The sequence below is a fragment of the Python bivittatus genome, unplaced genomic scaffold (genome assembly GCF_059951505.1).
Source record: "Python bivittatus isolate LINGU-HERP-01145 unplaced genomic scaffold, Pbiv_v1 ctg000340_np1212, whole genome shotgun sequence".
NCBI lineage: Eukaryota > Metazoa > Chordata > Lepidosauria > Squamata > Pythonidae > Python > Python bivittatus.
The window spans coordinates 2544586-2572052 of record NW_028277056.1 but is presented as its reverse complement, the minus strand read 5'-3'; the positions used below and the strand labels follow the sequence as shown (position 1 = coordinate 2572052).

General features: G+C 40.2%; 2 protein-coding genes across 2 annotated transcripts in view; both read left to right on the top strand.

The window, feature by feature from the left end:
• Positions 1-13137: 13137 nt before the first annotated feature.
• OR2AT4 (olfactory receptor family 2 subfamily AT member 4) lies at positions 13138-14130 on the top strand. The gene has a single exon (XM_007438976.2). The coding sequence runs from the start codon at positions 13138-13140 to the stop codon at positions 14128-14130; it is 993 nt and encodes a 330-aa protein (XP_007439038.2).
• Positions 14131-25018: 10888 nt separating this feature from the next.
• LOC112542000 (disintegrin and metalloproteinase domain-containing protein 21-like) overlaps positions 25019-27467 on the top strand; it is a 36873-nt gene continuing 34424 nt past the window's right edge. The window contains exons 1-2 of the mRNA XM_088140883.1: positions 25019-25115; positions 25338-25423. Of these exons, the coding sequence (XP_087997009.1) occupies positions 25019-25115; positions 25338-25423 (183 nt within the window). The remainder of the gene's footprint in view (positions 25116-25337; positions 25424-27467) is intronic.

Genomic DNA, 27467 nt, shown 5'->3' with positions numbered 1-27467 from the left:
GTGCTGCACTCAATATGCCAGCAAGTTTGGAAAACGCAACAGTGGCCACGGGATTGGAAAAGGTCAGTTTACGTTCCAATTCCAAAGAAGGGCAATGCCAAAGAATGCTCAAACTATCGCACAATTGCACTCATTTCACATGCTAGCAAGGTTATGCTCAAAATCCTACAAGCTAGGCTTCAGCAATACATGAACCGAGAGCTACCGGATGTACAAGCTGGGTTTCGAAGAGGCAGAGGAACTAGAGATCAAATCGCCAACATTCGCTGGATCATGGAGAAAGCACGAGAGTTCCAGAAAAATATCTACTTCTGCTTCATTGACTATGCAAAAGCCTTTGATTGTGTGGATCACAACAAACTGTGGCAAGTTCTTAAAGAGATGGGAGTACCAGACCACCTTACCTGTCTCCTGAGAAATCTGTATGCGGGCCAAGAAGCAACAGTTAGAACCGGTCATGGAACAACCGATTGGTTCAAAATAGGGAAAGGTGTACGACAAGGCTGTATACTGTCACCCTGCTTATTTAACCTATATGCAGAGTACATCATGAGAAATGCCAGGCTGGAAGAATCACAAGCCGGAATTAAGATTGCAGGGAGAATCATCAACAACCTCAGATATGCAGACGATACCACCCTCATGGCAGAAAATGAAGAAGAACTAAAGAGCCTCTTGATGAGGGTGAAAGAGGAGAGTGCAAAAGCTGGCTTGAAACTCAACATTAAAAAAACTAAGATCATGGCATCTGGACCCATCAATTCCTGGCAAATAGAAGGGGTAGAAATGGAAGCAGTAACAGACTTCATTTATTTGGGCTCCAAGATCACCGCAGACGGAGACTGCAGCCATGAAATTAAAAGACGCTTGCTCCTTGGGAGGAAAGCTATGGCAAACCTAGATAGCATATTAAAAAGCAGAGACGTCACCTTGCTGACAAAGATCCGCATAGTCAAAGCTATGGTTTTTCCAGTAGTAATGTATGGCTGTGAGAGCTGGACCATAAAGAAGGCTGAGCGCTGAAGAATTGATGCCTTTGAACTGTGGTGCTGGAGAAGACTCTTGAGAGTCCCCTGGACTGCTAGGAGGTCAAACCAGTCAATCTTAAAGGAAATCAACCCTGATTGCTCATTGGAAGGACTGATAATGAAGCTCAAGCTCAGATACTTTGGTCACCTAATGCGAAGAGAGGAGTCTTTGGAAAAGACCCTGATGCTGGGAAAGATTGAAGGCAAAAGGAGAAGAGGACGGCAGAGGATGAGATGGTTAGATAGCATCACTGAAGCAATGACCATGAAACTGAGCAAACTCAGGGAGGCAGTGAAGGACAGGAAGGCCTGGCGCAATATGGTTCATGGGGTCACGAAGAGTCGGACACGACTTAACGATTGAACAACAACAAAAAGTACATGACTGAAACCAGACTGTCTTCTGAAACCAGATTGTCTTAAGAACTACATCAAAACAAGTTCACGGGAGCTGCTTTTGTGATGCTGTCTAGCCCCAACATGGCTGCAGTTTGCAACATGCCTGTGAGTACGCAGCCACACAGATGTGACTGAAGTAAGCAAGCGTGTGTGTTAAGTTACCGAGTGCGTTTTTGCTTTCTTTCCAAATGTCATCAACCAATAATTCCTAAATTCAAAAAAAGAGGAAAAAACATGATAAATCAGTGAAGAACTAGAATTCCTAGAAATATCCTATTCATGATGGGAACTGCAAGGAGAAACTGGGGAAAAGAAACTGGGAAAGCATTAGATAGAACAAATCATTTCTGGAAATGAAACTAGTCCTTTCTGGCCTTCTATTTTCCCTCTTGTTTTTTTTCATTTTCAAGAGCTTCCCAATGGAAAAAAGGGACGGAACAAATATATGTATCACTGATGCATTTATGCTCTTGCATATGAAGTTTAAAGCGAGAGTCCTCAGTTATTGATTTTTCAGAAAATATATCTTGACAATGTAAGAATTATTAGTATGATTACTAATAGAATTTGTTATTGTCCCTTAGTTACAAACTGCTTGTTATTGTCCCACAGTGACCTCCTCTTCTGATTAAATACCCTGTGGAGCCATTTCTCTCAGACCCAAAGCAAAAGTCAAGATGTGGAGACCTGTCTGGAGACTAATGCAAAACAAATCCCTGCATGTTTCAGACCGAACCTAGCACGGAAAATCATCTCCCAGGCCATGTTCATGAGAGAACTGGTTTCAGCTGTGCCCTGGAGATGAAGCCACAATTCCTCTTTAGATAATTTGTTAGTTCTGCCTGTTCTCTACTTTCAAGTCTTAAATCTCTTACGGTGAGCTTCCACCTGCATCTCTCAGAATTAATTTTTATTACATGCTGAGAATAGAGATGTATTTCAACCATTAAGATGCCCGATGTAATTTTTATGAACTCCAGGTTTAAAGTTATACATGTATAATTCATGCAACATATTAGATTGCTCCTATATTACACTTCTCTTCATTCATCTCTTCTCTAATTTATGTTACCAGTTGAAAAGTTTTTGTGAAGTAATGAAAAATGCTCAGTGGAAATTGGAAGATAATACTATGCATTCTCAACATTTTGGGGAAATGATTTTATTTTTCCAGTATAAATGCATTTTATCTTAGTTCTAGTCTTCCACCTAAAACAAATACTTGTATAGTTACTACAACAAAATATCCTTTAGAATCCTTTGTAGTGTTTTAAAACTGTCCTGCTACACAGTGAATATGTGTGGCCTTCCGTGATGTTTGAACAAGACATCTGGAAACATAAGAAGAGGCTAGCTAGATCAGATCATCAGTGCCCATCGGGTCCTACATCCTTAACTAAAAGCTGATAGGCAGGAAATGTGATTCATGAAGTATGTATTGAGAGATGTGTGGCCTTGAAATGCAAAGTCCAATTTGACTGATAAATTGACAGATCTATCTGACACCTAAGGAAAGGGGAGGCAAATTCATTGCTTCCAGAGTTGCAAGCTAGCTTTGAAGGAAAGAAGACAAGTCTCTCTAAAAATACCTGGAGGCTGTGCCCAGGGACTTTCTTCAGTCTATCTTGGAGCTGCCTGTAGAGCAGAGCAATGTGGACAGCAGTATTCCCTGTGACACTGAGCAAGCAATGGAGGGTGGGTAAAGGCTTGGCGTCCAGATACCTCCAAGTTGCTTTTTCCAGCTGGAGTGGACCCACCTGAGACATTCTACCTGGGAGAAACTACTTGTGGTTTCCCATTTTCAAGAGGCCAGGAAGTCCTGCTTTTAAGGGAGTAGTCCAGGGCTTGGATACAGGCTCCTTCTGGAGGAGAGACTGGCCCCATCTACAGTAGCCTTCCAGAAGACAGTTAAAACAGAGCTTCTCCAGAGGGCTTTGGAGGATTTATTTAATTACTACAGTAATCTTGTTTCATGTGCCAAATGCTACAGAGTGCCAACTGTGATTCCTTGTGGGCAGTCCTCTCTGTGGTGGTGCCTATGCTGTGAAATGCTTTCTTCCTGCAATTTGTGATTAGCCTGTTATTACCTCTTTTAGGTACTTGTTGAAGATGTACAGTATATTTTCACCCAAGTCTTTCCTGTGAAGATTGGACACATGGCTCATCAAAAGGGTGATTCACCATTTTAATTAATATGGATTTATACTGCACTTGTAATTTAATAAATCATTTTGAAAGCCATCTGCATAGAAGGCACTATAAAATATGTTAAAATAAATAAACAAACCAATAAAGTTATAGTCTGGGTTCACACACTTGTGTGATAACAACTTAATGGGTGAACCTGGTCATAAAATTAGTTCCTAAAATATTTTATATATGATGAATATATTTTGAAGAAAGCTGGATTGGAAGAAGATGAGCTATAAAATTGGAGGAAGAAACATCAATAGCCTGCACTATGCTGATGACACAACTCTGACAGCTGAAAATACAAAAGATCTGGAAGCTTTACTAATGAAAGTCAAGGAGGACCGTGAAAAAATGGGCCTACAATTAAATACAAAAAATGTCAACAGGTACAGCAACTAGTCTTAGAGCTGACATGAAGATGTTGAAATGGTGGAGAGCTTCTGCCTTTTAGGTTCAACCATCAGTAGTAAAGGAACTAGCCATCAAGAAATAGACTAGCACTTGATAGAGTAGCCATGAAGATATTCAGACATCATGATGTGTCTATATCTACAAAGATTATTTTGTAGAATATTTTGTAGGAGAAGATGACCAGCAGCAAGGTGGATGGACACAATTACAGTGTCAATGGGTGCACCGTTGAAAAATCTGAAGGGCCAGGTTGAGGACAGATTATCTGGGGAAAATCTATCTGGTGGTCACTTGGAGTTGACACTAACTTGATGGCACATAATCAATCAATCAATGAATCAATGAATCAATCAATCAAAATGTTTTAGAGGACAATAGGACATAAAACTGTGAAAGCCTGGAAACCAAAGAAAGACTTCCAGATTCAAAGTAGGGTTATGATACTTGATTGGGCAGCAGAATGGGGACTATTGTTTTAAAGTCTATATGAAATCATAAAGATCATTACTTACAGCTAACAAGAAGTTCATTTAAAAAAAATACTTTGCATTATGAGAAATAGCTCAATGAGAACAAGAAAGTTTGAGAAAGTCTACCAAGTTAGTTTGGTTATTTCAACCCACACGTCCCCCTTTTGCAAGACACTGCTTACTTGTCCTTGGCTTTCAGTGTTCTGAGCACCCCCTAATATAGGCTGAATAGTGTTGTTATGCTACTAGGAGGATATTTGTTGGTGTAATGTTCCCTCTATCATTCAACAGTTCTCTAGATTTTGGTGGATTGTAAAATAATGTTTGCCCTCTTTCCTAATGTGTAAGCCTTGAAATAAGAAATGTGTTTTTCAGAACTGCCTGTATCATAAGAGCATAAAAGTAGCCCTGTTGGATCACACCAAAGGCTCGCTTTTACTGAATCTAAATTTTTATTTCCTGTAATGACTGACCAGAATGCAGACCTCTTCTTCTATTGCTTCTACTACTAGATTGAAAACAATAGATGTCTTCTGCTGTGGTTCATTAATTTCTTAGAAGTTTCCCAAAGTTAGGTTTTTGGAATAGGAGTACCTGGGTGTACTCTGAATTACTGAGTGCCTCATCTTTATTAATTTAATTAATTTATTAACTTTATATGCTGCTCGGCTCCCGGTGGCTCTGGGTGATTTACAAATGGTTAAAAACATTTTAAAAACAAGAAAACAACACAACATAAAAAGGAACAAAGATGGGAGAGATAACAAACCCAGATGGGAACAAAGAAAAAGAAGAAAGGGGAGCTTCAATCCCCCTCGCCAAAGGCCTGGGCAAAGAGCCAGGTCTTCAGGACCCTTTGAAACACCAGTAGGGTAGGGGCTGTTCAAATCTTTGGGGGAACCTCATCCCAAAGATTAGGCACTGTTACAGAGAAGGCACCCTTTCAGGATCCCAATACATGGCATTGTTTAACTGAAAGAACCTGGAGTGTGCCAACCGTGCCAAATCAGATCGGCTGGGCAGATACTATGGGAGACAGGCAGTCCCTCGAGTAGCCAGGCCCTATGCCATGTAGGGCTTTCTGTAGCACTAGATCTGTAAGTAGGATCCAGTAGTGACTATCCATCAACAGAATAGCATCTGTTAGTGGAATGGTTTTTCCCCTCCAATTCAACATCCCCCTAAATATTTTTCAAAGGTTTGGGAGAGCTTTCAGAGTAGATTTTTGGGACTTCAGGTAAGAACAGGAGAAGGGAAAATTTTGTCGTGCAAACAGAAATCTGAGAAAAAACATTAAGCACTCTCTCTACAGTTCAGAACAATACTTAATTACACAGGGCAAATTTGACCCCAGAGAGAGACCACTATCTTCCTCTGTATTAGGAAAACAATCATTGTTGTAAACATTTTGTACAGTAATTGGTTTATTTCTAAAGCATCTTTGCTTCAGTGACTTCTGTTGGCCACTTTGGGAGACAAACTGTGCAAATTACATGGGGCTCTTGGGATTTGCCCAACAATGTTGCAGCCCTAATTAATATCCAGGGACAGTGATCATAACTTATAACAACATATTATTGATTATTATAGTGATGGTCTGCTTGAAAAAGTGCACTATTTGGAAGTAGAGCAGATTAACCCTAACTTTTGTTATGTGGGGAGTTTAGAAAACACTTGTTCTTCTAGGAATCCCATATGAACAACGAACAACGAACACTACGTGGTTCTGAAACATTCATCAGCTAATCTGCATATAGTATATGTGTCGTATAAGGACCAGGCATAGATTATGCCATCAGTATTATGATGCTGAAACACAGCTTTCAAGTAATACAAAGGAATCTCTCAGGCCCCTGGAAGCGTGCCTTCTCTTTGTTGCTCATGCAGTATTGATGATGTACCTTTTCCTGCGAGGGATGATGAACTAAATTACAAAGTACACAGAGAATGGCATTGATAACCAATGGCCCTGTTTGCACAAAACGCTTAACTGCGTTAATGGGAAGAGATTAGTGTACTGTAAAACCACCAAAAAGGGGGGTTTCCCCAGGAATATTTAATTCCAAGCAGACCCTACCAGGTATAGAATTTAACTCCACTCAGTTACTCATGTCACTGAAAGTACCTTACGTACCTAGATCGCCAAGAAAAAAAAAGTGGAGAGAAAAACTGGCTGGAAAAGTCACTGCCAAGACCTGGTAATACTGAATATGCTTCCTTAATATTGATTGATGGCAGCCAAGCTGTGCCTACTGCTGCCTAACTGGCCAATAGGGAAAGGGGATATAATAAAGCCTTGACAGTATGTTCCTCCTGGTGCAAGGTAAATGTGATATGGAGAAAATGTACAGGAAAATTATTTTTAATTCATTTAGTGTGACTGGGTGCCAATGGTAAGCAGTTTTGACTGGGTTGGTGGCTGTCTGGATTAAGCGTATTATAGGAATAGGGCAGGTGAGGAGAGGAGGAGGAGGAGGAGGATGGTGATGATGATTTATTAAACTTGCATGCCACCTAATTCTCAACAACTCTGGGCAGCTCACAACAATCAAAGAAAGAAAATACAATAAAACAGAAAAGGTAAAGATAAAACGAGAGGTCTCTCTCCCCCTGGCCTAAGGCCTGGGTGAAGAGCCAGATCTTCATGGCTCTTCTAAACAACAGCAGAGTGGGGGCCATTCAGATCTCTGGGGGAACCTGGTTCCAGGGAACAGGCGCTGCTCCCGAGAAGGCACAATTCCAGGGGCCTGAGAGATGGCATTGTTTAATTGGAGCACGCCAACCCTGCACGATCAAATCGGCCAGGCAGATGTTATGGGAGACAGGCGGTCCCTCAAATAACCAGGCCTTCTGGTCAGGTGGAAGAGGTCTTAGCACACCACACCCTTTGAGCTTTAATCTGGAGGACTGGAAAACACTTTCAGAGGAGTCTGAGCATCTGCCTTTACTGGTTAAACAGAGCAAGGCATTTTGGGGACAAACAAATAGCTGTTCATTAATCCCTAATGCAAAGCGCATTAGGCAATTTTGAGACACAGTTAGGGAAACCAGACCTTGCTTCTGGAATTAAAAAGTCATAAGGAGTCTGGTAGCATCTTTTCCAACTAACAAATCTTATTGTAAAGCTATTTTCTGCTTTAATGGCTTTGAAGGAAAATTGATAAAAGAGATGATTGCATGAAACTTGCTTAATTAAGCACAATTGGCTGGGTTTATAAAATTTGTTAAGCCAGAATCAACCAAACCGTATTATAACTTATGATATGTGAATCTAGACAGTAGATTTCATTTTAAAATAATGCTGTTTTATATTGCCTTGGATTCTGTGAGTAGCATACAGCTATTAGGACTAGTAGTTGTTACTAGCTCTAATCTTCATAAACTTCTCCAAATGCTTTAAAGTCACGTAAATTGATCGCCTTGAGGTAACAGTGAAATCCAGAGTATAACTATGCATTGGGTGTAAGTATAGTTTTACTGATCCTGACCTACCCCTGGTTATTTCATTCCATTAATTCTGAAAATAAAAGGCAAGAGGAATGAACCCGATTTCACTTTCCAAGCAGTCTATGATATCAGACTTGGAATCAGACACGGTACAGAAATCAGGTGGAGTGCTAAGGCCAGAAACCAGGGATGGACAACCTGCAGCCATCAACCTTTTGGCTGGGTTTGCACAATACGTTAAAGCATATATCTGGGTGAATAAAACACAGATGCTGGGTTCACATAATATGCTGTGCCTGAGCCAATAAATCCTATTATAGCTTAATATGATGGTTTCAGTCTCCTAAAGAACAGACTTCCTCCTCCAGTATCCCAGATTAAATATAGAAGATTTTTGCATTTGTCTGATGGGTAAGTACTTTTTCTGGGGCTTCATAGTTATGCTTTATTCATCTAGAGGGGCTGGACATGGATCTCCATCTGTTGCTACTGCCTCAGCTCAGTAGGTGCACTAAGATTTTTCCACTTCAAATTTTTCAGGAATTTGAAATAGGGGCTGTTATCTGTGTGTCTTCCTGGCCCCTGGACCTCTAATCTATTTTATACCTTATTTTTCCTTACCTCTCTGTCTAGATTGCCTAAGTTCCTTCACTCTTCTTCCTTAGGCCATTACCACCATACCATCAGAGCATGCAGAGATCACCATAAGCCAGGATTCATCCCAACTAACCGATAGGAGCAGGGGTGTTCCTCCTAGCTAACCAACTTCCCTTGTTCCCTTTCTTTCTTCTTTCTTTTTTCCTTCTTGGCTCCTTCCTCTCTTTTTCCCACCTTCTAGCTTGGATTAAATGCCTGCAGCTTTATGATGAGCTGTGCAACATTCCTGCAGTAGTTCTGCATAACCTCTGGGTCTGCTCACTGATTCCTGGTATCTGTTCCTGCTACTATTCCTGAATATTTCAGTCTATGACTAGCCTGAAATTGGGCTATAGGGAATTAGAGGACACTGGCATTGTCAAACCCTGCAGCGGCTGGCATAGCTGGAATGCAGCAACTGTATCTGAACAGTATGATGGAAACAAAAACACAGTTGTGTGTATGGGAGGGAGGTTCCTCTAAGTGTACACTTACCTACCATTCACATTTTTGGAAGGGAAGTATGATAGCTACACATATTATTAAATCGTGGTGCTAAAATAATCCTGACCCTAAGATATAAAATCTTAAAATGTGTTTGGCATTGTGTTTTTAAATTAGGAAAAGTAGCAATATAATTTACTACTACTTATATTCCTCAGTGGGGCCCATGATGACAAATAGCAGGGAATCAAGTATGTTAATCAGGGAAATGAGGGGATGTTAAGATGTTAAAAGAGATGAGGAAATAGGACCTTGTCAACTGGGAATTTGTGAAGGGAGGTTATGAGAGACTATTTTTCTTATAAAAGGTTGCAATATATTTAGTGGATGCATTGCTGAAATTGATATTGATAAGAAAGAAAGAATTATTGCCACTTCAATCTGCAAGTAAGTATATCTTCATACAATAAGAAAGTCTGATTTTTGTTAGCAGAGAGAGACAGGAAGAAACACCTCAGTTGTGGCAAATATGCCAAATATGCAATGGAGATTCTATTTCTCCCCCATAACACAGGACAGAAAGACTACATCAAATCATATAGTTTTTTTTTTATCGTCCATGTTTTAACAGGAATCCAAATATCCAAAAGAAAACTAATTAGAGACTAACTTAATTAGTCATCATCCTTTGTTTTATGTTATACGTTACTCACAATGTGTCTTTCAGTAGTATATCTTCCAATTAACTGTATAATGGTAAATTAAAAGCAATTGCAAACAAGGGAACAGTAAAAATCAACAGAATACATCCAACCCAAATTCTAAGAGATAATTGCCATGTGCTATTAAGTGACAGAATTTGTTGAAGCATGATTGATCTATGATTACTGGCCTTTTAAGAGGGTATTTGACAGATTTAAGATGAACGGAGCTCAAAACGTTTCTCTAATCTGGCCCAATATAGATGTGTTTAACTATAGCTCCCATCATCCAGCTACAGCTAGACTGATGTTGGAAAGCATGCCATATATGAAAGGTACATATTCTTACAGAATATGACAATTTGATATACAAAACCTGCCAAAAAGAATCAATTCAATAACTCTCCCCACAGGTCAAATCTCTAATTTATATCTTTTATTTGATCTAACTACTTCTAGGGCTTTTTTTTTTTAAAGAAAAAGAAGATGAAAAAGAAAAGTTAGGAACCTGGAGTTGGAAGGGGTCATTTTGGGGTTCGAGGCCAACCCTCTGCTTCATGCAGGAATCCAAATTACAGTAAAGGAAACCTGCATATAACTTTCACAGGAAAACATCCACCAAACATCCACCAAAGGGTTGCTCACTGCTTCTCCTTCTCCAAGTTAATTGTCTTCATTATCGAACTGCTCTTAATATCTGGAAAGGTTTTCCCCCTCTAATATTAAACTAGAAACTGCCCTTCTATAATTTATCTCCATTTCTGGACTGAGAAAGAGCAGGTCTTGACCTTCTTCTGTGTGATACCTCTTCAAGTAGTTGAAAAACACCACTTGGTCTTTTGAATACAATAAAGTAAATTTGAATTAAAGCCTAGCAAATACATTAAAGCTTCATTGGTGGAACAAGCACATTAGCTTAACGTCTTCCTTCCTTCCTTCCTTCCTTCCTTCCTTCCTTCCTTCCTTCCTTCCTTCCTTCCTTCCTTCCTTCCTTCCTTCCTTCCTTCCTTCCTATTTAAGGAAAGGGATAATCTAAACTAAGCAATGATGTAGTTTCCAGAATGTATTATTGGGATCTGGAGGTTCCTTGGAAGCTACTCAGAGGTTAATTGAGGAAAGATTAATACAGAGAATTCTTACCCCTTTCATAAACCTTTGAATAATAGTCAGTAATAATGATGGACTTTTGTGCATGGACTGGCAGGATAGTTTTTTAAAAGTTTAGAAACTCAAACAATTTTTACATGTCCATGCTCTCCCAATCATAGTCCATCAGTTAGGTATCATCAAATCATACCTGACCTCCAGTGATTGTATGAAGGAATTGCCACCATCTCAATCTGATCTTGCTGATGCTTTGCTGCTCTTAGAAGGATTTTCCAGTGACCCCCTGAGCCCATCCATTTACTTTTCACCTTCTTCATTTCTCAGTCTTACCCTGATCTAAACTGTCACAGGATAAACAAGGCAGGGTATAAAATGTTCTTTCAACTGAATAAAGAGTTGGAAGGGAGTTGAAGTTCTCTCAGTGATGTCATTCTATAGAAATACTACATTCAGGTTATGCCGTGCCCATGGCTCCTGGCAAATTATTTTTTCTCAGTTCTCTAGATGAGATGGAGCAGATTTTTGGTTTTGGTTTTTCCTTGCTCAAAAACCTTGTTAAAATAAAATCAATCTGTATCTTGAAATATATCCCTGCATGTAGGCGCAGTCTCACAGGGCTTACTCAGTTGCAGGCTAACTGCACAAATAGTATTTTACCCTATTTCAGCTTATGTCACATGCATAACAATTTACATCCTATCTATATCACTCTTTTCATGTGCAAGCTGGAACAAAATAACTTGTAGGAAGAAGTTTTGGGGAGATGGTTGAGATAAGGAATTGTTACTGCTTTCATATTAGGGTCTCTCAGCTACAAAGCTATAAATAAATGCTTTATTTGCATGCTTGTAACTATTTTTCTACAACTAGAGAAAAGACTAAATAAATGCATAAAAGACTAATTTAAAATGAACAAAAAAATCAGTGCTGCCGTGACCATAATCCCTGGAATATCTTGCCATGAAACACTAAAGCTAAAATACAGATGAGTACACGGCATCTTTTTAAGGTACACAGAAAAGAAAGCCATCAGATTCAAAACCAGAGGATTTTTCAGTTGAGGGTTTTTTGTTTTTTTTAATGTTTATGTGTGCCCAGAAATGAGGATGTTTGCACATCCCTCAGTTATAAGGCTATGAGATCCAATAGGACAGAGAAAATAGCAGGCTAAATGTGAAGGCCTAGATTCGAAGCCTCCTCGGTGAATCTAAATTTCTCCGTGCTTTTTCCTGGACAGCTTGGCCAAGATAATTCATGCACTAATAACCTCCCAGTGAGGTTATTGTAATATTTCAGTTATATCAAATGTTTCAGGAAGTACAGTAGCTAGAACGTAAGCAAGAATAGGCCAGTAGAATCAAAATACTCCCAGCTCTGAAGAAACTGCACTGGTTGTTGATTCCCTTCTGATTGTAATTTGAGATGTTGGTTTTATTTCCAAAGCTCTACATGGTGTGGGAAGTAAACATCTGAAGAAGTGCCTCTCCTAAACCAATCTGTGACTATCTTAAATCATCAAGCAAGTGTTTTCTCCACATAATGTTACTTCATGATAAAGAAGAAAACACACAAGCCTTTCAGTATCAGTTTAGAGCATTTTCATTTCATTTCATTTGGTTGATTTGTTAGTTCATTTCCTGCTTTCAACTGATTTATTGTAATATTTTATTGTATTTCTTTGTTTATGCTTTATTTGCCATACTTTCCCCATTTAATTCTCATATCAATAAGAATGAAGGGCAGTCTAAACATTATTTCAACAGGTATTAGGACATAAATAAACCAGCAAGAAAAAATTACCTTATTTCCCCAGATCAGACTTTCTGCCCAAACTCTCTTCAGTTCATTCCTCTCTCCCCCACATATAATATAAATGTACATTATTGAACGTGAAAAATGCTTGAACTGAGTTTTACTGTTATGTTTTACTGATGCGTGTACATTGATTAAAAAAAAACAAAGCACAGCCTTGATATGCTTCTCTATGCAGCTGCACCAATAATCTCTGTGTTTTACTAACATGCAAGAACACATGTGCGTCCTGAACGTCCATTGTAGCCAGGTGGTTTTAGAGGTGCAAAGTGTATCCTACAGCTGTTGTAATCTGCCTCAGGATTCTGAGGAAGAAAGTGGGATATGATATATTAGAATAAACCCAAGGAGCTCCAAATTTAGGAGGACTGTGCAGAGATTTTGGTCAGATTTTAGCAGCGCAGCTGACACTCTTCTCCTGTGGTCTCTTTCTCTCTCTCTCACTTTTTTTTTCTTTTTGCTTTCTAGACACTTTTCACATTTCACAAAATGGAAGCTTGCAACTTCACGGGTAGTTCTGTTCAATACTTCTGGGTTGTTGGCTTTCCCAGTCTTCAGGATCACCAGTTCCCCTTCTTTTTCGTCTTCTTCATATTCTACCTGCTAATCCTTTCTACTAATTTTACCGTCATCATAGCTGTTGTTACAGATCCCAGACTCCACAAGCCCATGTACTTTTTTCTGACCAATCTTTCTATTTTAGATATTCTGCTCACCACCATAACCATTCCCAAAATGCTGGCCTTGTTCTTAGTCAATTCTAAGTTTGTCTCCTCCCAGGGAAGTTTCTTGCAGATGTACTTCTTCCATGGACTAGTAGTGACCGAAACCTTCCTCTTGCTTGTTATGTCTTACGACCGCTACGAGGCCATCTGCAATCCTTTGCATTATGCAGTCCGAATGACAAAGCAGAAGAACATACAACTGGCTGCAAGCGCTTGGTTCTTGGCACTGCTGATCCCAATCCCAGCTGTTGTCCAATCGTCCCAGCTGGCATTTCTCAAAACGCCCAGGGTTCACCACTGCTTTTGTGACCACTTGGCTGTGGTTCAGGCAGCTTGTCAAAATTCCTCCGCCAGCTTCCAGAGTTTTCTGGGCTTTACAATTGCCATGATTGTCTCCATTATCCCACTCTTGCTTGTCTTCATCTCCTACATCTGCATCATCATCTCTGTCTTGCAGATCAGCTCCAAAGAAGGGCGCAGGAAGACCTTTTCAATTTGCTCCTCCCACCTGATTGTGGTCAGCACCTACTACGGTTCCATTGCTCTGGCATATCTCTCCTACCGAGCCAATATGCCCAGGGACATCCATGTGTTGAGCAATGTGACTTTTGCTATTTTAACCCCTTTGGTGAATCCTCTCATTTATACTCTAAGAAACAGGGACATCAAGAGGGCTGTGAAACAGCTTGCATTCTCAAAAGTCTTCTCAATACAAAAAGGGAGAACCTGTTTAGACAAAGTAGAGTCAGTAACTTAGGAGGCTTAAAAATTGTCTTTTAATTAATTTTGATTTTCCATTAGTGGAGCCCTTTAATTTAAATTAGATTTCTGTGTAGCTAATTAGATTGGCTCCACGGCTTATTAGTCTTCTCTGAAAGAGTCAGTAATCTGTTGTATATTTCTGAGATGTGGTTTGTTGAAAACAGCATTAAAACATTTGACATTTTATTTTTATGCCTAATATGCTGTATTTGCCTGATAGGAAGTCACAATTTCCCCAGATATTATCTGTGAATTGAGGAGAGTTGTCCTATATTTTCTGATAAGAATAGAAAGAGCTGAAGACAAAAGAAACCGTAGGAAGCATAATGATTGCAGGGATCACTGATGCAATGTGCTAATGCCTCTGAAGATCGGCCTGAAGAAGAGCTCTGCTTTTGGAAGGACTGCTTGCTTGGTGAATTTTAGCCCTTTCTGTAACACTGTCCAAGGCATCTTTTCTTGTCCAGTTACCTTTCCTCCTGCCTTATTTGCACCTAATTTTGTCCTGCTACCTTCTCTTTCCTTTTATTCCTAGTTCAACTATCCCTTCCCCTCACCGTGTCCCATCCTATTTGCTTTCCATTTTGTTTTTCTGCTGTTTCTGCTGATAAAAGGGAGGTGTCAGGTATATGTGTGTACACATACTTTGTGCTTCTGTGTGACAGTGGGTGGTGGTGTATGAGAGAGAAAATGACTGGCATATCCTAATGAGGGATCAATTAATTTTATAAATGAGTTAGTTCCCTTATGGTACAGACAACTTATTTTAATCACTAATTCGGTTAAAACTATAGTTTTTGTCCTGTCCCTGCTCTTTTTTTTAGAGTTCCAAAACATGGTTTTGCAACACTTTATGTGTTGACAACCCTTTTTATTCTATTTTTATTTAATTTATGTATTAAATACCAATAGACTGGTAAGAAGAACCTCAGATCAGTGTGCAATATATATATGAATAAAATTTAAACAATAAAAATGTAAGAACTGAGCAATGGCAATCTCCAAAAGAATGAAGCCAGATATTAAGCATGAAAACCACCGGACAACAGCAGATCAGAAATGTCTTAGCTGTGTGATGGAAGCAAACAATGAGGGGACCCATCAGACCTTGCAAGTCACAGCGTTCCAGAATCAAGCCTTTTTCTGTGCCCTCACCAACCTAACCTCTGTTGGTATTGATTTGTGGAAGTGCTTTTCTAAGAAAGACTGTACAACTAGCAAATGGAGGAGGCTCTATAAGGTTTGCAAATCTCTATGTACAAAAAAATGCAATCTGACAAACCATTTTGACATATATAAAAATTATATATGGGTCCCCTCATTGTTTGCTTCCATCACACAGCTAAGACATTTCTGATCTGCTGTTGTCTGGTGGTTTTCATGCTTAATATCTGGCTTCATTCTTTTGGAGATTGTCATTGCTCAGTTCTTACATTTTTATTGTTTAAATTCATAGGCTCATAGTTTCACAAGTTAGGAGTGGCTTAAAATCATTTGTTTTACCTAGGCTTTTCAGATTTTTTCCCCCTATAGTTGTTTATGCTGCAGTTTTTTTAAAAAATTATTATTATTATTACTATTATTAGATTTTAATTTTTATATATGTCAAAATGGTTTGTCAGATTGCATTTTTTTTGTACATAGAGATGTGCAAACCTTATAGAGCCACAAAATGTGAGGGGATGGCATACAGAATGAGCCATTCAGTTAAGAACCAGCATCTTAAATTGGGCCTGGCAACAAACAGGAAGCCAGGGCAATTAATATATATTAATATAAAGTCACTATAAATTGTAAATGTAAATCATTGTAAAATATAAAGTACATGCCAGTACAGCAATTTATACTTCCACTATCAACCCATTGCTACTTCCAGACATTGGCTCACAATTCCCACAGGTTTTGTCATCTGCTGAAAAATCATCAGAAGCTGATGAGAAATCTTTACTGGCCATCATGGAGAAAAATTTATAAGAATTGTTCTAACTGGATCATAGAAAATTTTTGGATGCTGAATCATCATCATCATCATCATCATCATCATCATCATCATCATCATCATCATATAACAAGAAGACCTGGCAATGGTAAGAGCAGGAAAGTTGAAGAAAGAGACAGACAGGCTAATTCTGGCTGCACAAGACCAAGCCTTAAGAACAAATGCATATAAAGCCAGAATTGAGAAGACAGCAATAGACAGTCTCTGAAAAGAAGCTGAAGAAACAGTGGACCACCTAGTCAGCTGCTGCAAGAAGATCGCGCAGACTGACTGCAAGCAACACCATGACAAAGTAGCAACAATGGTGCATTGGAATATCTGCAAGAAATACCATTTGCCTGCAAGCAAGAACTGGTGGGACCACAAAACAGATAAAGTCATAGAAAAGGAAGAAGCTCAAGTGCTCTGGGACTTTAGAATTCAAACAGACAAGCACCTGCCACACAACACCCCAGACTTAACAATTGTGGATGAGAAAGACAAAAAAGTTTGAATAGTGGACATTGCAGTACCTGGAGACAGCAGAAGAGAACAGAAGGAACTGGAGAAAATCACAAAATATAAAGACCTGCAAATAGAAGTAGAATGACTGTGGCAAAAGAAGGCATAGATAGTACCAATAGTAATAGGTGCCTTGGTTGCCATCCCAAAACATCTGGAGCACTACTTGAAGACCCTTGGCATTGACAAAATCACCATCAGTCCATTGCAAAAGGCAGTGTTACTTGGACAGCTTAAATGCTGCTGATAAAATATTTCATCATACAACTGGCAAAGTTTTGGCACCTAAAGACCTATAAATGTTTTATATCACTCTATAGGGAATCCATCCAATCCTGGAGTTTTACCACTTGCCATTTTTAAAATTATATGTTTAATTTCTACTTCAAATAGTGGAGCAAATAAAAGTTGTTTTGGGGTATCATCTAATTTTATTTAGAAAGGCCTCTATATCTTCATTCAATAGAGTCTCTGGTTTGCTATATAGTCTGAATAGAATTTTTAAAACTGCTAATTTATATTCATTGAAATGTTATACCTCTAATGATTGGAATAATAGATAGATAGATAGATAGATAGATAGATAGATAGATAGATAGATAGATAGATAGATATTGCTTTAAACGATTGCCAAGATCTTACCAGGTCTTTCACTGTTCTTCCAGTATTTCTGTTGTGAACATGTTAGCATAAATTCTGTCTGCTTGAGATTATAGTAGTTAATTCATATTTCTTTTTCTGTATTTCTCTGTACAAAACTGTAGATGGCTATCTTACCATCTGTGCCCATAAATGTTTCAATTCATCTTCCAAATTATTTTCCCTTTTATTTTTATTTTTGTATGATGCATAAGCAATAATTTGACCTCAGATATATGTTTTATATGCTTCCTATTCAAAAATTTGGGCACTTGGGCAATTTTTGTGTTCACATCAAAGTATTGTAAATTCTCTACCCACATTTGTTGTACAAATTCTTTATCATTTAATAAAAAGACATTGAAATACCAATTTCTTGATACCTTGACTGGTTTCTGAAATGCGCATTTCAAAGTAATTGCACTAAAGTCTGATACATTACAAACATCAATATTACATTCTTGAATTTGGTGATATAAAGTCGATATTAAAAAATAATCAAGCCTAAAAAAATTCTGATGCACATTTGAATAAAATATATATTCTCTTTCAGTTGGTTACATCAAGCACCAGGGGTCTATTAAATTCAATTCTCCCATATAAGTCTTAATTTTTTCCCTCACTAATCATTTTTTTTCATACTGGTGTATTTTTATTAAGTTCAGGATCCAATATTTCATTAAAATATCTGCCTGTTACCACTTTATCATAAATACACTCATTCAAATGTCAAAAACATTCATAAAACATAATAGGAGAATCTAAGTTAGGTCCATAAACATTAGCCATAGCTATTGCAGTCTCTGCAATTTTAGCATATAAAATTAAATAATGCCCATTGACATCAACAATAACCTGTTGTACATTAACTGAAAATCCTTTTTAAATCAAAATGACCACACCTTTAGCTTTTGTCGAAGTATCTGTAAGATAAACCTGTCCCACCCAATCCTTCATCAATAAAGATTTATCTTGTTTCATCAAATGAGTCTTCTGTAAATAAGCAATGTCTGTCCTTAATGATTTTAAATATGCTAAAATTCTATTTTCTTAGATTCTCACAACCCTTTTACATTAAGACTAACTAACTTCATCCATTAATTTTATTTAGCCCACTTATAATGTTCTCCCAATACCAATTCATTTTATACATGTCATTGAACAAATATCTAATAATGAACTTTTCCATGTTTGAATATTTATCATGTTTTCTAGTATTGCTCACAGATGTAGAACCTCCATAAAAACTCATATTAGCATTTGAATACCGTTCTGTTACATATATATTGAATATATTTCCCATACAGTAAATATACTTAAGAAAAAGGAAAAGAAAAACTTGATTATGTGCAAGAAAATAAAAAAAACAAGCAAGTAGCATTATTAAAAAGACTAAAAAGAACCCTAAAATAAATAAATAAATGCACAACTTCCCATAGGAGACAGCACTGTGGTTTCGTCTCCCTTCTTATATTCTGAGCAGTTTCAGACTTACTACTTCAGGTAAATGTATTGTGTCTAAAGATAGATGCTAAAGTTGGCAATATGACCAGACTTTTTATCATGAAGTTAAACAAAAAAAGGAGTACAGAAAAAAAAAGTGGAGCCTTTTAAAATGAGGCTTTTGCAGCATGTCTTTAGGCAAATTCAAACCTCTCCCTCAGCAGATTCCATAGAGGCTTAACCAGGGTTAACCATCAGCAGATTTCAAAGATAAGATAAAGGCCTCTGCATTCAAAGGATTATCAAATTTGTGAATCTGATCTTGCTGATTAATGCAGAATGTAGCTGGAAACCGCGTTAAATATTGAAGTTGTGCTGACCTTGCAAGATTTCGTGCTTTTGTGAAAACCCTTCTCTTTTCAGAGACTTCCTTAGTAAAATCAGGATAGATTGATATCTTATTTTGGCTGGAACTTCATTCAATGGAGACTTTACTGATTTCTGGTAAAATATATGTAAAATCTCATCTTTTGTAGTAACATGAAAGAATTGCACAATAATGATATTGGAGCTAGGTCCAGTCTTCTGTCTTGTTAAAGGAATTTTAATGGCATGTTCAATCTCAACTGGAAGGTCCGTTCTCAAAGACAGGAGCTTTGTGAAAAAAATCCTCCATAAATTCAGCCAGGTTTGATTGACTTGGAGGGTTCTCAATCACATATAAATTTTCCTGCGCAATTGTGACTCTAAGTAAGTAATTCATTTATCCAAAATATTATGACTAGCTTGAGTAATAGTATTGTGAGCAGCTAGTCCATCTTCATAACAAGCCAATTTCTCTTGCATCTTTAAATCATTTTTAAGCTCTGCCAAATCTTGTTGCATTGGCTTCAAGACTTGTACTTGAGCCAGGATCTTTTTGAACAACTTGGTGGAAGAATCCTCCTGCGCCATTTTCCCTGGCTCGGCAGATAGTGGCACAGCTGGAATTAAGCTGGCTGATGATCGTTTGGGTCTAGCTGCCATCTCAGTAGCTCATTAAAAACAAAATAATATGTAATGAAAACTTTTATTTACCTGACAATCAAAGTCTTTATCCACATGGTTCAATAATTCAGAAGCATGAAAACACTCTAATCAGGAGAGAGGCGAGAGACAGGCACTGACAGTGCTATCCCAAACTGGAAGTTGAATTTGCCTATTTATAAAGAACTTTGGATGTATTATTCTTTGATTGTTGCCAAAGGTTATCCTGTGTTCCTAGAAAGATACTTGTGTACCAAATACCAAAAGTTGTCTTGATTAAATATATCAGCCTTTAAATTGGCTCTTTATTGGCATAAAGGACAGGTTGGACAATATCATGTAATCAAATATAAATTCAATGCTTAAAAACTGAGTTGTAGCAGGTCTTATGTAGATGTAATTATTGCTGTATATGTATTGTTTCCAATTTAGCATTTTTCTTTGTTCATCTTTTTTTTAATTTGCAATCACACATTTTTCTTTTTGTAGTTGTATTAAAGCAATAAAAACATTCTGTAGTCTAATCACATATTACTAGTATTCTCCATTTAGGATTACAGCATAATTGCACATATGCCTAATCATTCAGCAAAAAAAGGAAACAGTGAAGATTTTGATGACCTTCCCGCAATTTTGAACAATTATACATCCAATAGTGTTCCTCACAGAAGTTTCTAAGAGAGTCAAGCACAGAAAGGACATCAATTTTCCTCCATTACAATACAGGTAGCCCTTGTTTAGTGACTGCCTCATACAGCGACCTTTCACAGTTATGACAGTGATAAAAAAGTAACTTTGCAACCAATCCTCGCATTTACGACCTTTGCAGGTCTGTAAAACAAAGGAAAGTTGAAGTAAGATCATAAACACAGTTATAGTTTCACTTAGTGACCGCTTTGCTTAATGACTGAGCTGCTGGTCCCAATTGTGGTCGCTAAACGAGGACTACCTATATTGCTATCTCAATTAAATGTCAGTATTGGTATCCAAAGTTTAAAAGAGAGGGCCTAAAGATGTCTACACCTACTGCATCAAGTTCACACCAGTCTGAAATAGTCCTCTCCTTTGCATCACTCTCAGAGCTCTGGATTCCAAAATCTCCCAATGTTGGACTTCTTTATTTACCTTAGGCGGAAAGCCGATAAGGTACTTTCAATACATCAGAAAGGTCATTCACCGCTTGCAATGACTGAATAAATGAAGACTACTCACCTATCAGTAGCTCTGTGTTGCTTTTAATTGTCACTACTTACATCTAGAGTTTAGGTAGTGAAGCACTTCCAACTGACAAGTGTGCATATGCTTTTTTGGACTCCAAGCATTGTTGTCATCTCAGTTCTTTCTCAGTATTTTCAGCTTCTCCAGACCACTGATGAATGGAACAGTCCAACTCAGGAGACTTGAGGGAATTAATTCTTTTGTTGTAGGGCAGAACAAGTCCTACTAACCACGAACCTCAGGAAGAGTTTGAATGTTCCCATTCAGTGTATTCGCTTCCCTAAGCTGAGAGGGACCAAGACTGGCCCTGAAAAAGAAAATGTAAGGAAAAAACACAATTATGATCAACACTTTTCCTCAAAATTTTTAAAACTTCTCTATGAATGAATAAGTTGTATACGAAAGATAATGTCTTTGTAGACTTAAAAAAGCATTGACAGCTAATCAACAAATGCCCTTTTATTTTGAGGAAGCCAAACTGGAGAGGGAAATTCCCATTCAAATGCTAACATTTCAATGCTGCACAGGTTCACTCTTTACTGAAAAGACAGAAAGAGGGGCAAACAGTGGTGTCTGCTGGGGTGCGCATGCTTGTCAAGATGGTGTCTGTGACTGTACGATTGAAACTCCAAGTCTTTTCAATATGCACCACACGTGTGTGACTTGTAAAAAAGGGATGGGGGTTGACTGAACCCTTGTGGCTGCTATCTTGACTTTTTTTGCACCCCCTGCGGATGCCCTTGGGGACAAAGACCCCCAATAGAGCCCCAGACTCAGGAGAATAGAGGCGGACCAATCTTTTGCTTGGTGGATGAGCAATTCTGTCATTCCCACTTGGTGCCCTCATGCGATAGCCATTTGGTAGTTGGCACCAAAGACAGCATGCCCCTAGGAGCCCTTTTTTCATAAAATAAGCCCCAGGACCCTGGGAGGAATGGGATGAGGCAGCCATCCCGTCTCCTGCTATGGGCAAGGCCAAAGGGCACCCTGGAGGCTACCTTCCCAGGACCCCATGAAGGCAGGAATGCCAGGCGGGCACCTCATCCCCCGAGGACGCCCTCGTGCAGCCCGCCTTTGGACAAGGCATCTTCAGGGAGTGTCAAAAAAAGTCAAAGCACAGCCAGAGTTTGTAGGTTAGATAGGCGGCCCTGTACATGACAGTGACCATATTTCCTTGGAAAAAATAAAGAACAAACCTGAAAAAGGGGCAAATCTGAAAGAGGTTCATAAGGATAAAAAAAAGCAATTGTTTATGTTTATACCTCTGCTTTACAAAGGAAAGTTCACGAGCAAAACCAAGAAAAAAAGTTATTAAATTAAATAAATTTAGAGGGCAGCTTTCTGAGGTAAAGGACTGTGCTTTATAATAAAAAGTGTATGGTCATTGTACTGTTCATGTTCTAAATATTTATTTATTTATTAAATTTACATAGCTGCCCATCTCACGCTTGCTGGGGCGGGGCTTTGGTGGTATGGTCCCAGCTGCCATCTTGACTTTTTTGCCCCCCCACATGGCCCTGGTTTGCTCTCTTTCTTTTGACAGCCCAGCCCCCTCCTTTCTCTTCAGAAGGGCTAGAACTCTGCACGTGCTCTGAGGGCTTCCCTCTGAGGGAACGGCTCGCCAGGCCCCTTCTGGAGGGTCACCTGGCCAAGGAGGAACCGGCTGCCGTGGGGGGTCTGCCCCAGAGACCCCACCCCGGGGGGGGCTAGTGTCCCAGAGGACTCTGAGCCCGCTTCGTTGAGGGGTCACAGTAGCCCTCCTGCTCCTGCCGGCGGCCCGGCACTCGCCCTCATCACTCTGGCTGCGGCTTGGTTGCCCCGGGCAACAGTCAGGTGAGAGGGGAAGGCCAGGCGCAGGACCACTGTGGGTGGGGCTAGAGTGGAGGGGGTGGGGCCTCCTGCTGGGGCAGGGGAGGCACTCCTGGCCCCTGCAGCGCAGCCCCTCGCCTCCCGGCTTCCCTGGGGGAAGCTGGAGCTTGTGAGGCGTCTTTCTCAGTGCCCGAGAGGAACCACCGGCTGGCCTCACCCCCTGGCACCTCCTGGCACAACCACCGTGGGCGTGGGAGACCCCAGCCCCTTATTCCAGCCAGGAATGGGATCCCCTAAGTCCTTTTCCCAGCAGATCAGCCCCTCTGCTCCTGCAAGCTCCACGGGCAAACAGGGTCACTTATTTTTATTTATCAATGGTATCTTTATGCCACTCTGGCCGGTGGCTCCCTTTGTTTATTTGCTGTTGGTGAGGTTTGTGACTCACCTTTCCCTAGAGCCGTGTTTCTCAACCTCGGCCACTTTAAGATGTGTGGACTTCAATTCTCAGAATTCCCCAGCCAGCATGCACTTGTGGACTTCAACTCCCAGAATTCCCCAGCCAGCCATGCTGGCTGGGGAATTCTGGGAGTTGAAGTCCACACATCTTAAAGTTGCGGAGGTTGAGACACACTGCCCTAGATGTTACCTGGAATGGAATGGGGGTGGCTACTATAGTGAATTGTTGCTTTTTAAAATTTTTCAGTTTAGTTACTGGGTTCCATTGCCACCTTATAATTTGGGTACGTTATCTATTTTTTCCATATTATTATTGTTACTACTACACTTTGGTTGTTATCTATTTTTCCTTGTTATTATCAATCCTACTAGTACTATAGTACTACTATTTGATTGTGTTATCTATTTTACATTATTATTATTATTATTATTATTATTCTGTTTACAATTTTGATTTTAATGATCCTTGTTGTGGAGATTTTAATTAATTTTACTGGATTGCTTATCTATTGATTTACTGACTTATTCTGTGTGCTTCCTGCCAAATCAATAAAGGCTCAGCATGCCCTTTGACCTTTCCCCAAATATTGTAAATTATTCTCCTGGTCCTGGGCGTTTTTTTGTTTAATTTTTATTTATTACTAGTATTTCTATGCCACTCTAGTGAGTGGCTCCCTGAGTTTATTTAATGTTCGTGAAATTTATGTCCCACCTTTCTCCAAGAGCTTAATGCTTCCCCCATGAATCTATTGATTTGGCAACATGCAAATAGAATAAGTCAGTAAATAAATTTGGCAATATGCAAAGACAATAAGCAAATGAGTAAATAAAACTCTCCTCCAGTTTTATCCACAGACGAACCCTGTGAATTAGGGCTAAATTGTCATTAATGTAATGTATTCAGTTTAGGCACTGCCCGACTCCGAACTGATTCTGGGCGGTGTACGATGAGCCCAGACTGAATAGAAAATACGATACAAGAATTGTAAAAAAGAAGTAAAAGGAGAAGGGGCCCTGGCTGGCTGAAAGTCTGCCCTGTAGGATTCGCTTCAGGCTCCAAGTCGGAGAGCCGTGGAGCAATGCGAGCTTGGCCAGGGTCGTCTTTCATGAGCGAGGGCAGCGCCAGGGCTGCCTCTTGGGTCGCTGGCGCAGAGAGTCAAAGCCTTGGCCGGTTCCTCTGAAAAATGCAATGTTCCTTAGCACGCATTTCAAATTGCACCAGGAAAAGACGTGGTCCTCATTTCAGCGGCCAGGATTTCCCAAAGGAAAATGTCCACCATCCTGATTATGCTATTGTTTTATTAGCACTTGAATATTAGCATCTGAACTTCTGCCTGAGAGCTCGAGGCAGCTGACTGGCTGTTTCCTCTAATTCTGTCCACACAACAACCCTGTGAGGCAGGACAGGCTGAACCACTGAACTAAAATTACCCAGGAGGCCCTGCAGCTCTGCCTGGTTTCCTGCCTGCTGGGAGAGGCATTAAACTCCCAATGGAGGCCTGGGAAGGGGTGGGGCTTGGATTTGAATGGCAGCTGAAGGGGCGGGACGTGAGGGGCGGGACGTGGGGCAGAGGCATGAAGCATGAAGGAGGCGGGGCCTCTGTCGAGGGGCAGCCGGGTTAAGGAGCCAATGGGAGAGCTGCGGGGTGGGCCCTGAGGGGGCTGGGCTTGGTCCTGGGTGGCCATTGGAACTTGGAAGCTGAGGAGGCGGGGCTTGGTGCCTGGGCTGTTGAGGGGCGGGGCTTTGGGGCAGGTGGCAGTTGGGGCCCTGAGGAGGGAGGGCCTGAGCAAAATGGCGGAGGGGGAGCCCCCCTTTTCCTCGTGGAGGCTGTGGGTGCCACACTCAGGGGCCTTGTGGGGGCCGCTGCTGCTCCTCTTCCTCAGCCCTGGTGGGTACAGAGAGCGGGAGAGATGGAGGCAGACCCCCCCGGGGGGCTGCACATGTATGTGTAAATCTCATGCATGCCAGTTACATATGTGTAAAGGCTCAAATTCAGACTCTCTCGTATCTCAGCATAGGAACCATTATCAGCCCTGAGGGATAAGAACGAGAAAGCCGATGCTTTGCATAACGCAAATATTAACTCACTTTTCTCTGTATTTCTTTATAGGTTCGATTGAAATGTCTTCAACATACCTTTACTCAGAAGTAGTAGAGCCAACGCAGCTGGAAACGAGATCGCTTTACGACAGCAAAGTAATTTTCCTTTCGACTTGCCACTGTCACTGCACGGAATCATGCCCCTCTCAGCCTGCTTTGCACATCAACCATCACCCCTGGTTGTCAAGCTACAATAGTTGTGTGCATGTAGGGTGCTAAGCCAAAACAAGGAATTAACCGCCCTGAGATTTTCAAAGACAGCCGGTTTTATGAACTGTGCTTTGCCCTAATGGCTCTTGGAATATCTCATCTATTGTGCTTTATAAACCATGGTATAATATGCAAACAGAGCCTCTTTCTGTACTGACAAAAGACGAAAATACAGTATTTGGTTTCTTGAGAACACGCTCCCAATTCTAAAAGTCCAAAGCGGGGTGAAGGAGGTGATTGAGACGCACTGCCTTTGGAGCACACCCAAGCCAAAATTCCTGTTTATCTGTTCATTTTTTTTTTTAATTTACTTCATTGACGCACCACACAATCCAAAAGGCTTTAGGCAACTCATAATCCATAAGATAAGAACATTCACGAGAGCCCCCTTTTATGCCCCCTACGTAAAAGATAAATCAAAATTAAAACTTAAAAGCTAACTTGGATGTTCTTCACAGGCACACCAGCACAAACTGCTGTTGCTTTAAACCCCAGTGGAATTAACCCCATAATAGACCCAGTTGGTCTAGTGGTGAAGGCCCCAAGTTAGAAACCAGGAGATGGCGAGTTCTCATCTCGCCTTAGGCATGAAAGCTGGCTGGGTGACCTTGGGCCACTCCCTCTCTCTCAGCCCAACTTACCTTACAGGGTTGTTGTGGGGAAAAGAAGAGGAGGAAGGAGTATTAGGTATGTTTGCCACCTTGAGTTATTTATAAAAATAATAAAGGCGGGATAAAAAAATAAAAAAAAGATGGGGCTGATAACCCTGGATTAAGGTCATATAGTGATTTAGATAGTGATTTAGGGCAGGGTTCCTCAACCTTGGCAACTTTAAGATGGGTGGACTTCAACACCAAAATTCTGGGAGTTGAAGTCCGTCCATCTTAAAGTTGCCAAGGTTGAGGAACCCTGATTTAGAGTATCTTCACTAGTCATCCAACCATTATTGTGCTAAGATATCAGCAGTGGGAACAGGCATTGTATCGCTTCAACAACGCCTGGCTGATGCTATGAAGACACTACAAAGTGTGGAAATTACTTTAGTCTCGAATTCCACAGGCCAATTCTCCAGAACTTCCATTAGATAAACACCTTGTGAATTAACATGAATCATTGTTTGCAGTGGCAAAGGAAATAAGATTTGAAGGATCAAAGTACTGATTAGCTGTTCTGCATTTTCCCATCTAACTTTAGGAAAATTTGGCTTACATGATTAAAGTGGAAGGACAATACAGAATTGTTCATCTGAAACAACAGTAAGTGGCTGCTTTCTTATAATGGATCATGTGGATTGACTGACTGATTGATTGATTGTATTTATATCCTTCCGGATTTAACAAAAGTGACTCCCAGTGGTTTACAACATAAAACATAAAAACAAAGTAAAAACATTTAAGAAGCCCATAAATAAGTGGTAAATGTAATGATGACCCTTCATTCCCGAAAGGCCCTCCAGAACAATTCTGTCGTAAACAGCTTCCAGAAGACCAGTACTGAAGGGTGGACTGTTGTGTAACGTGGGGGCTGATACAGAGAAACGTGGCTTGAAAGCTCTGCCTCCCCTTCACCTGCATGAGTTGGGAAGACGTTGGCAGGAGGTCTACACTGGACAAGTGAGGTGGACCCCCTCTAAGCTGGGTGAAAGCCTGCCAGCCGTGACTTCCACCTGCCAATCAAGGAGTAACTGTGAGTCATGGCCCTGGCCCTTTTGCAGTAGTGCCCCCACCTTCAAGAGTTTCCCCCCAAGATGCTGGCAGTCCCATCTGCACAAACAGCAACGCCGTCTTCCTTGGTTTCAATTTCAGCCTGCTCTTTAGAGCTGCTGCAAAGCTGTGGCATCATCAGGGCATAGATGGAGTCTGTAGGAGAGATAAGACAGCCATTCTCGACTTGCTGCCTTGCCAGATTTGTTAAGGTAACAATGGACAGA

What these genes read in the sequence shown, in the direction of transcription:
- OR2AT4 (XM_007438976.2), top strand. Translation starts at nt 13,138, where the DNA reads ATGGAAGCTTGCAACTTCACGGGTAGTTCTGTTCAATACTTCTGGGTT.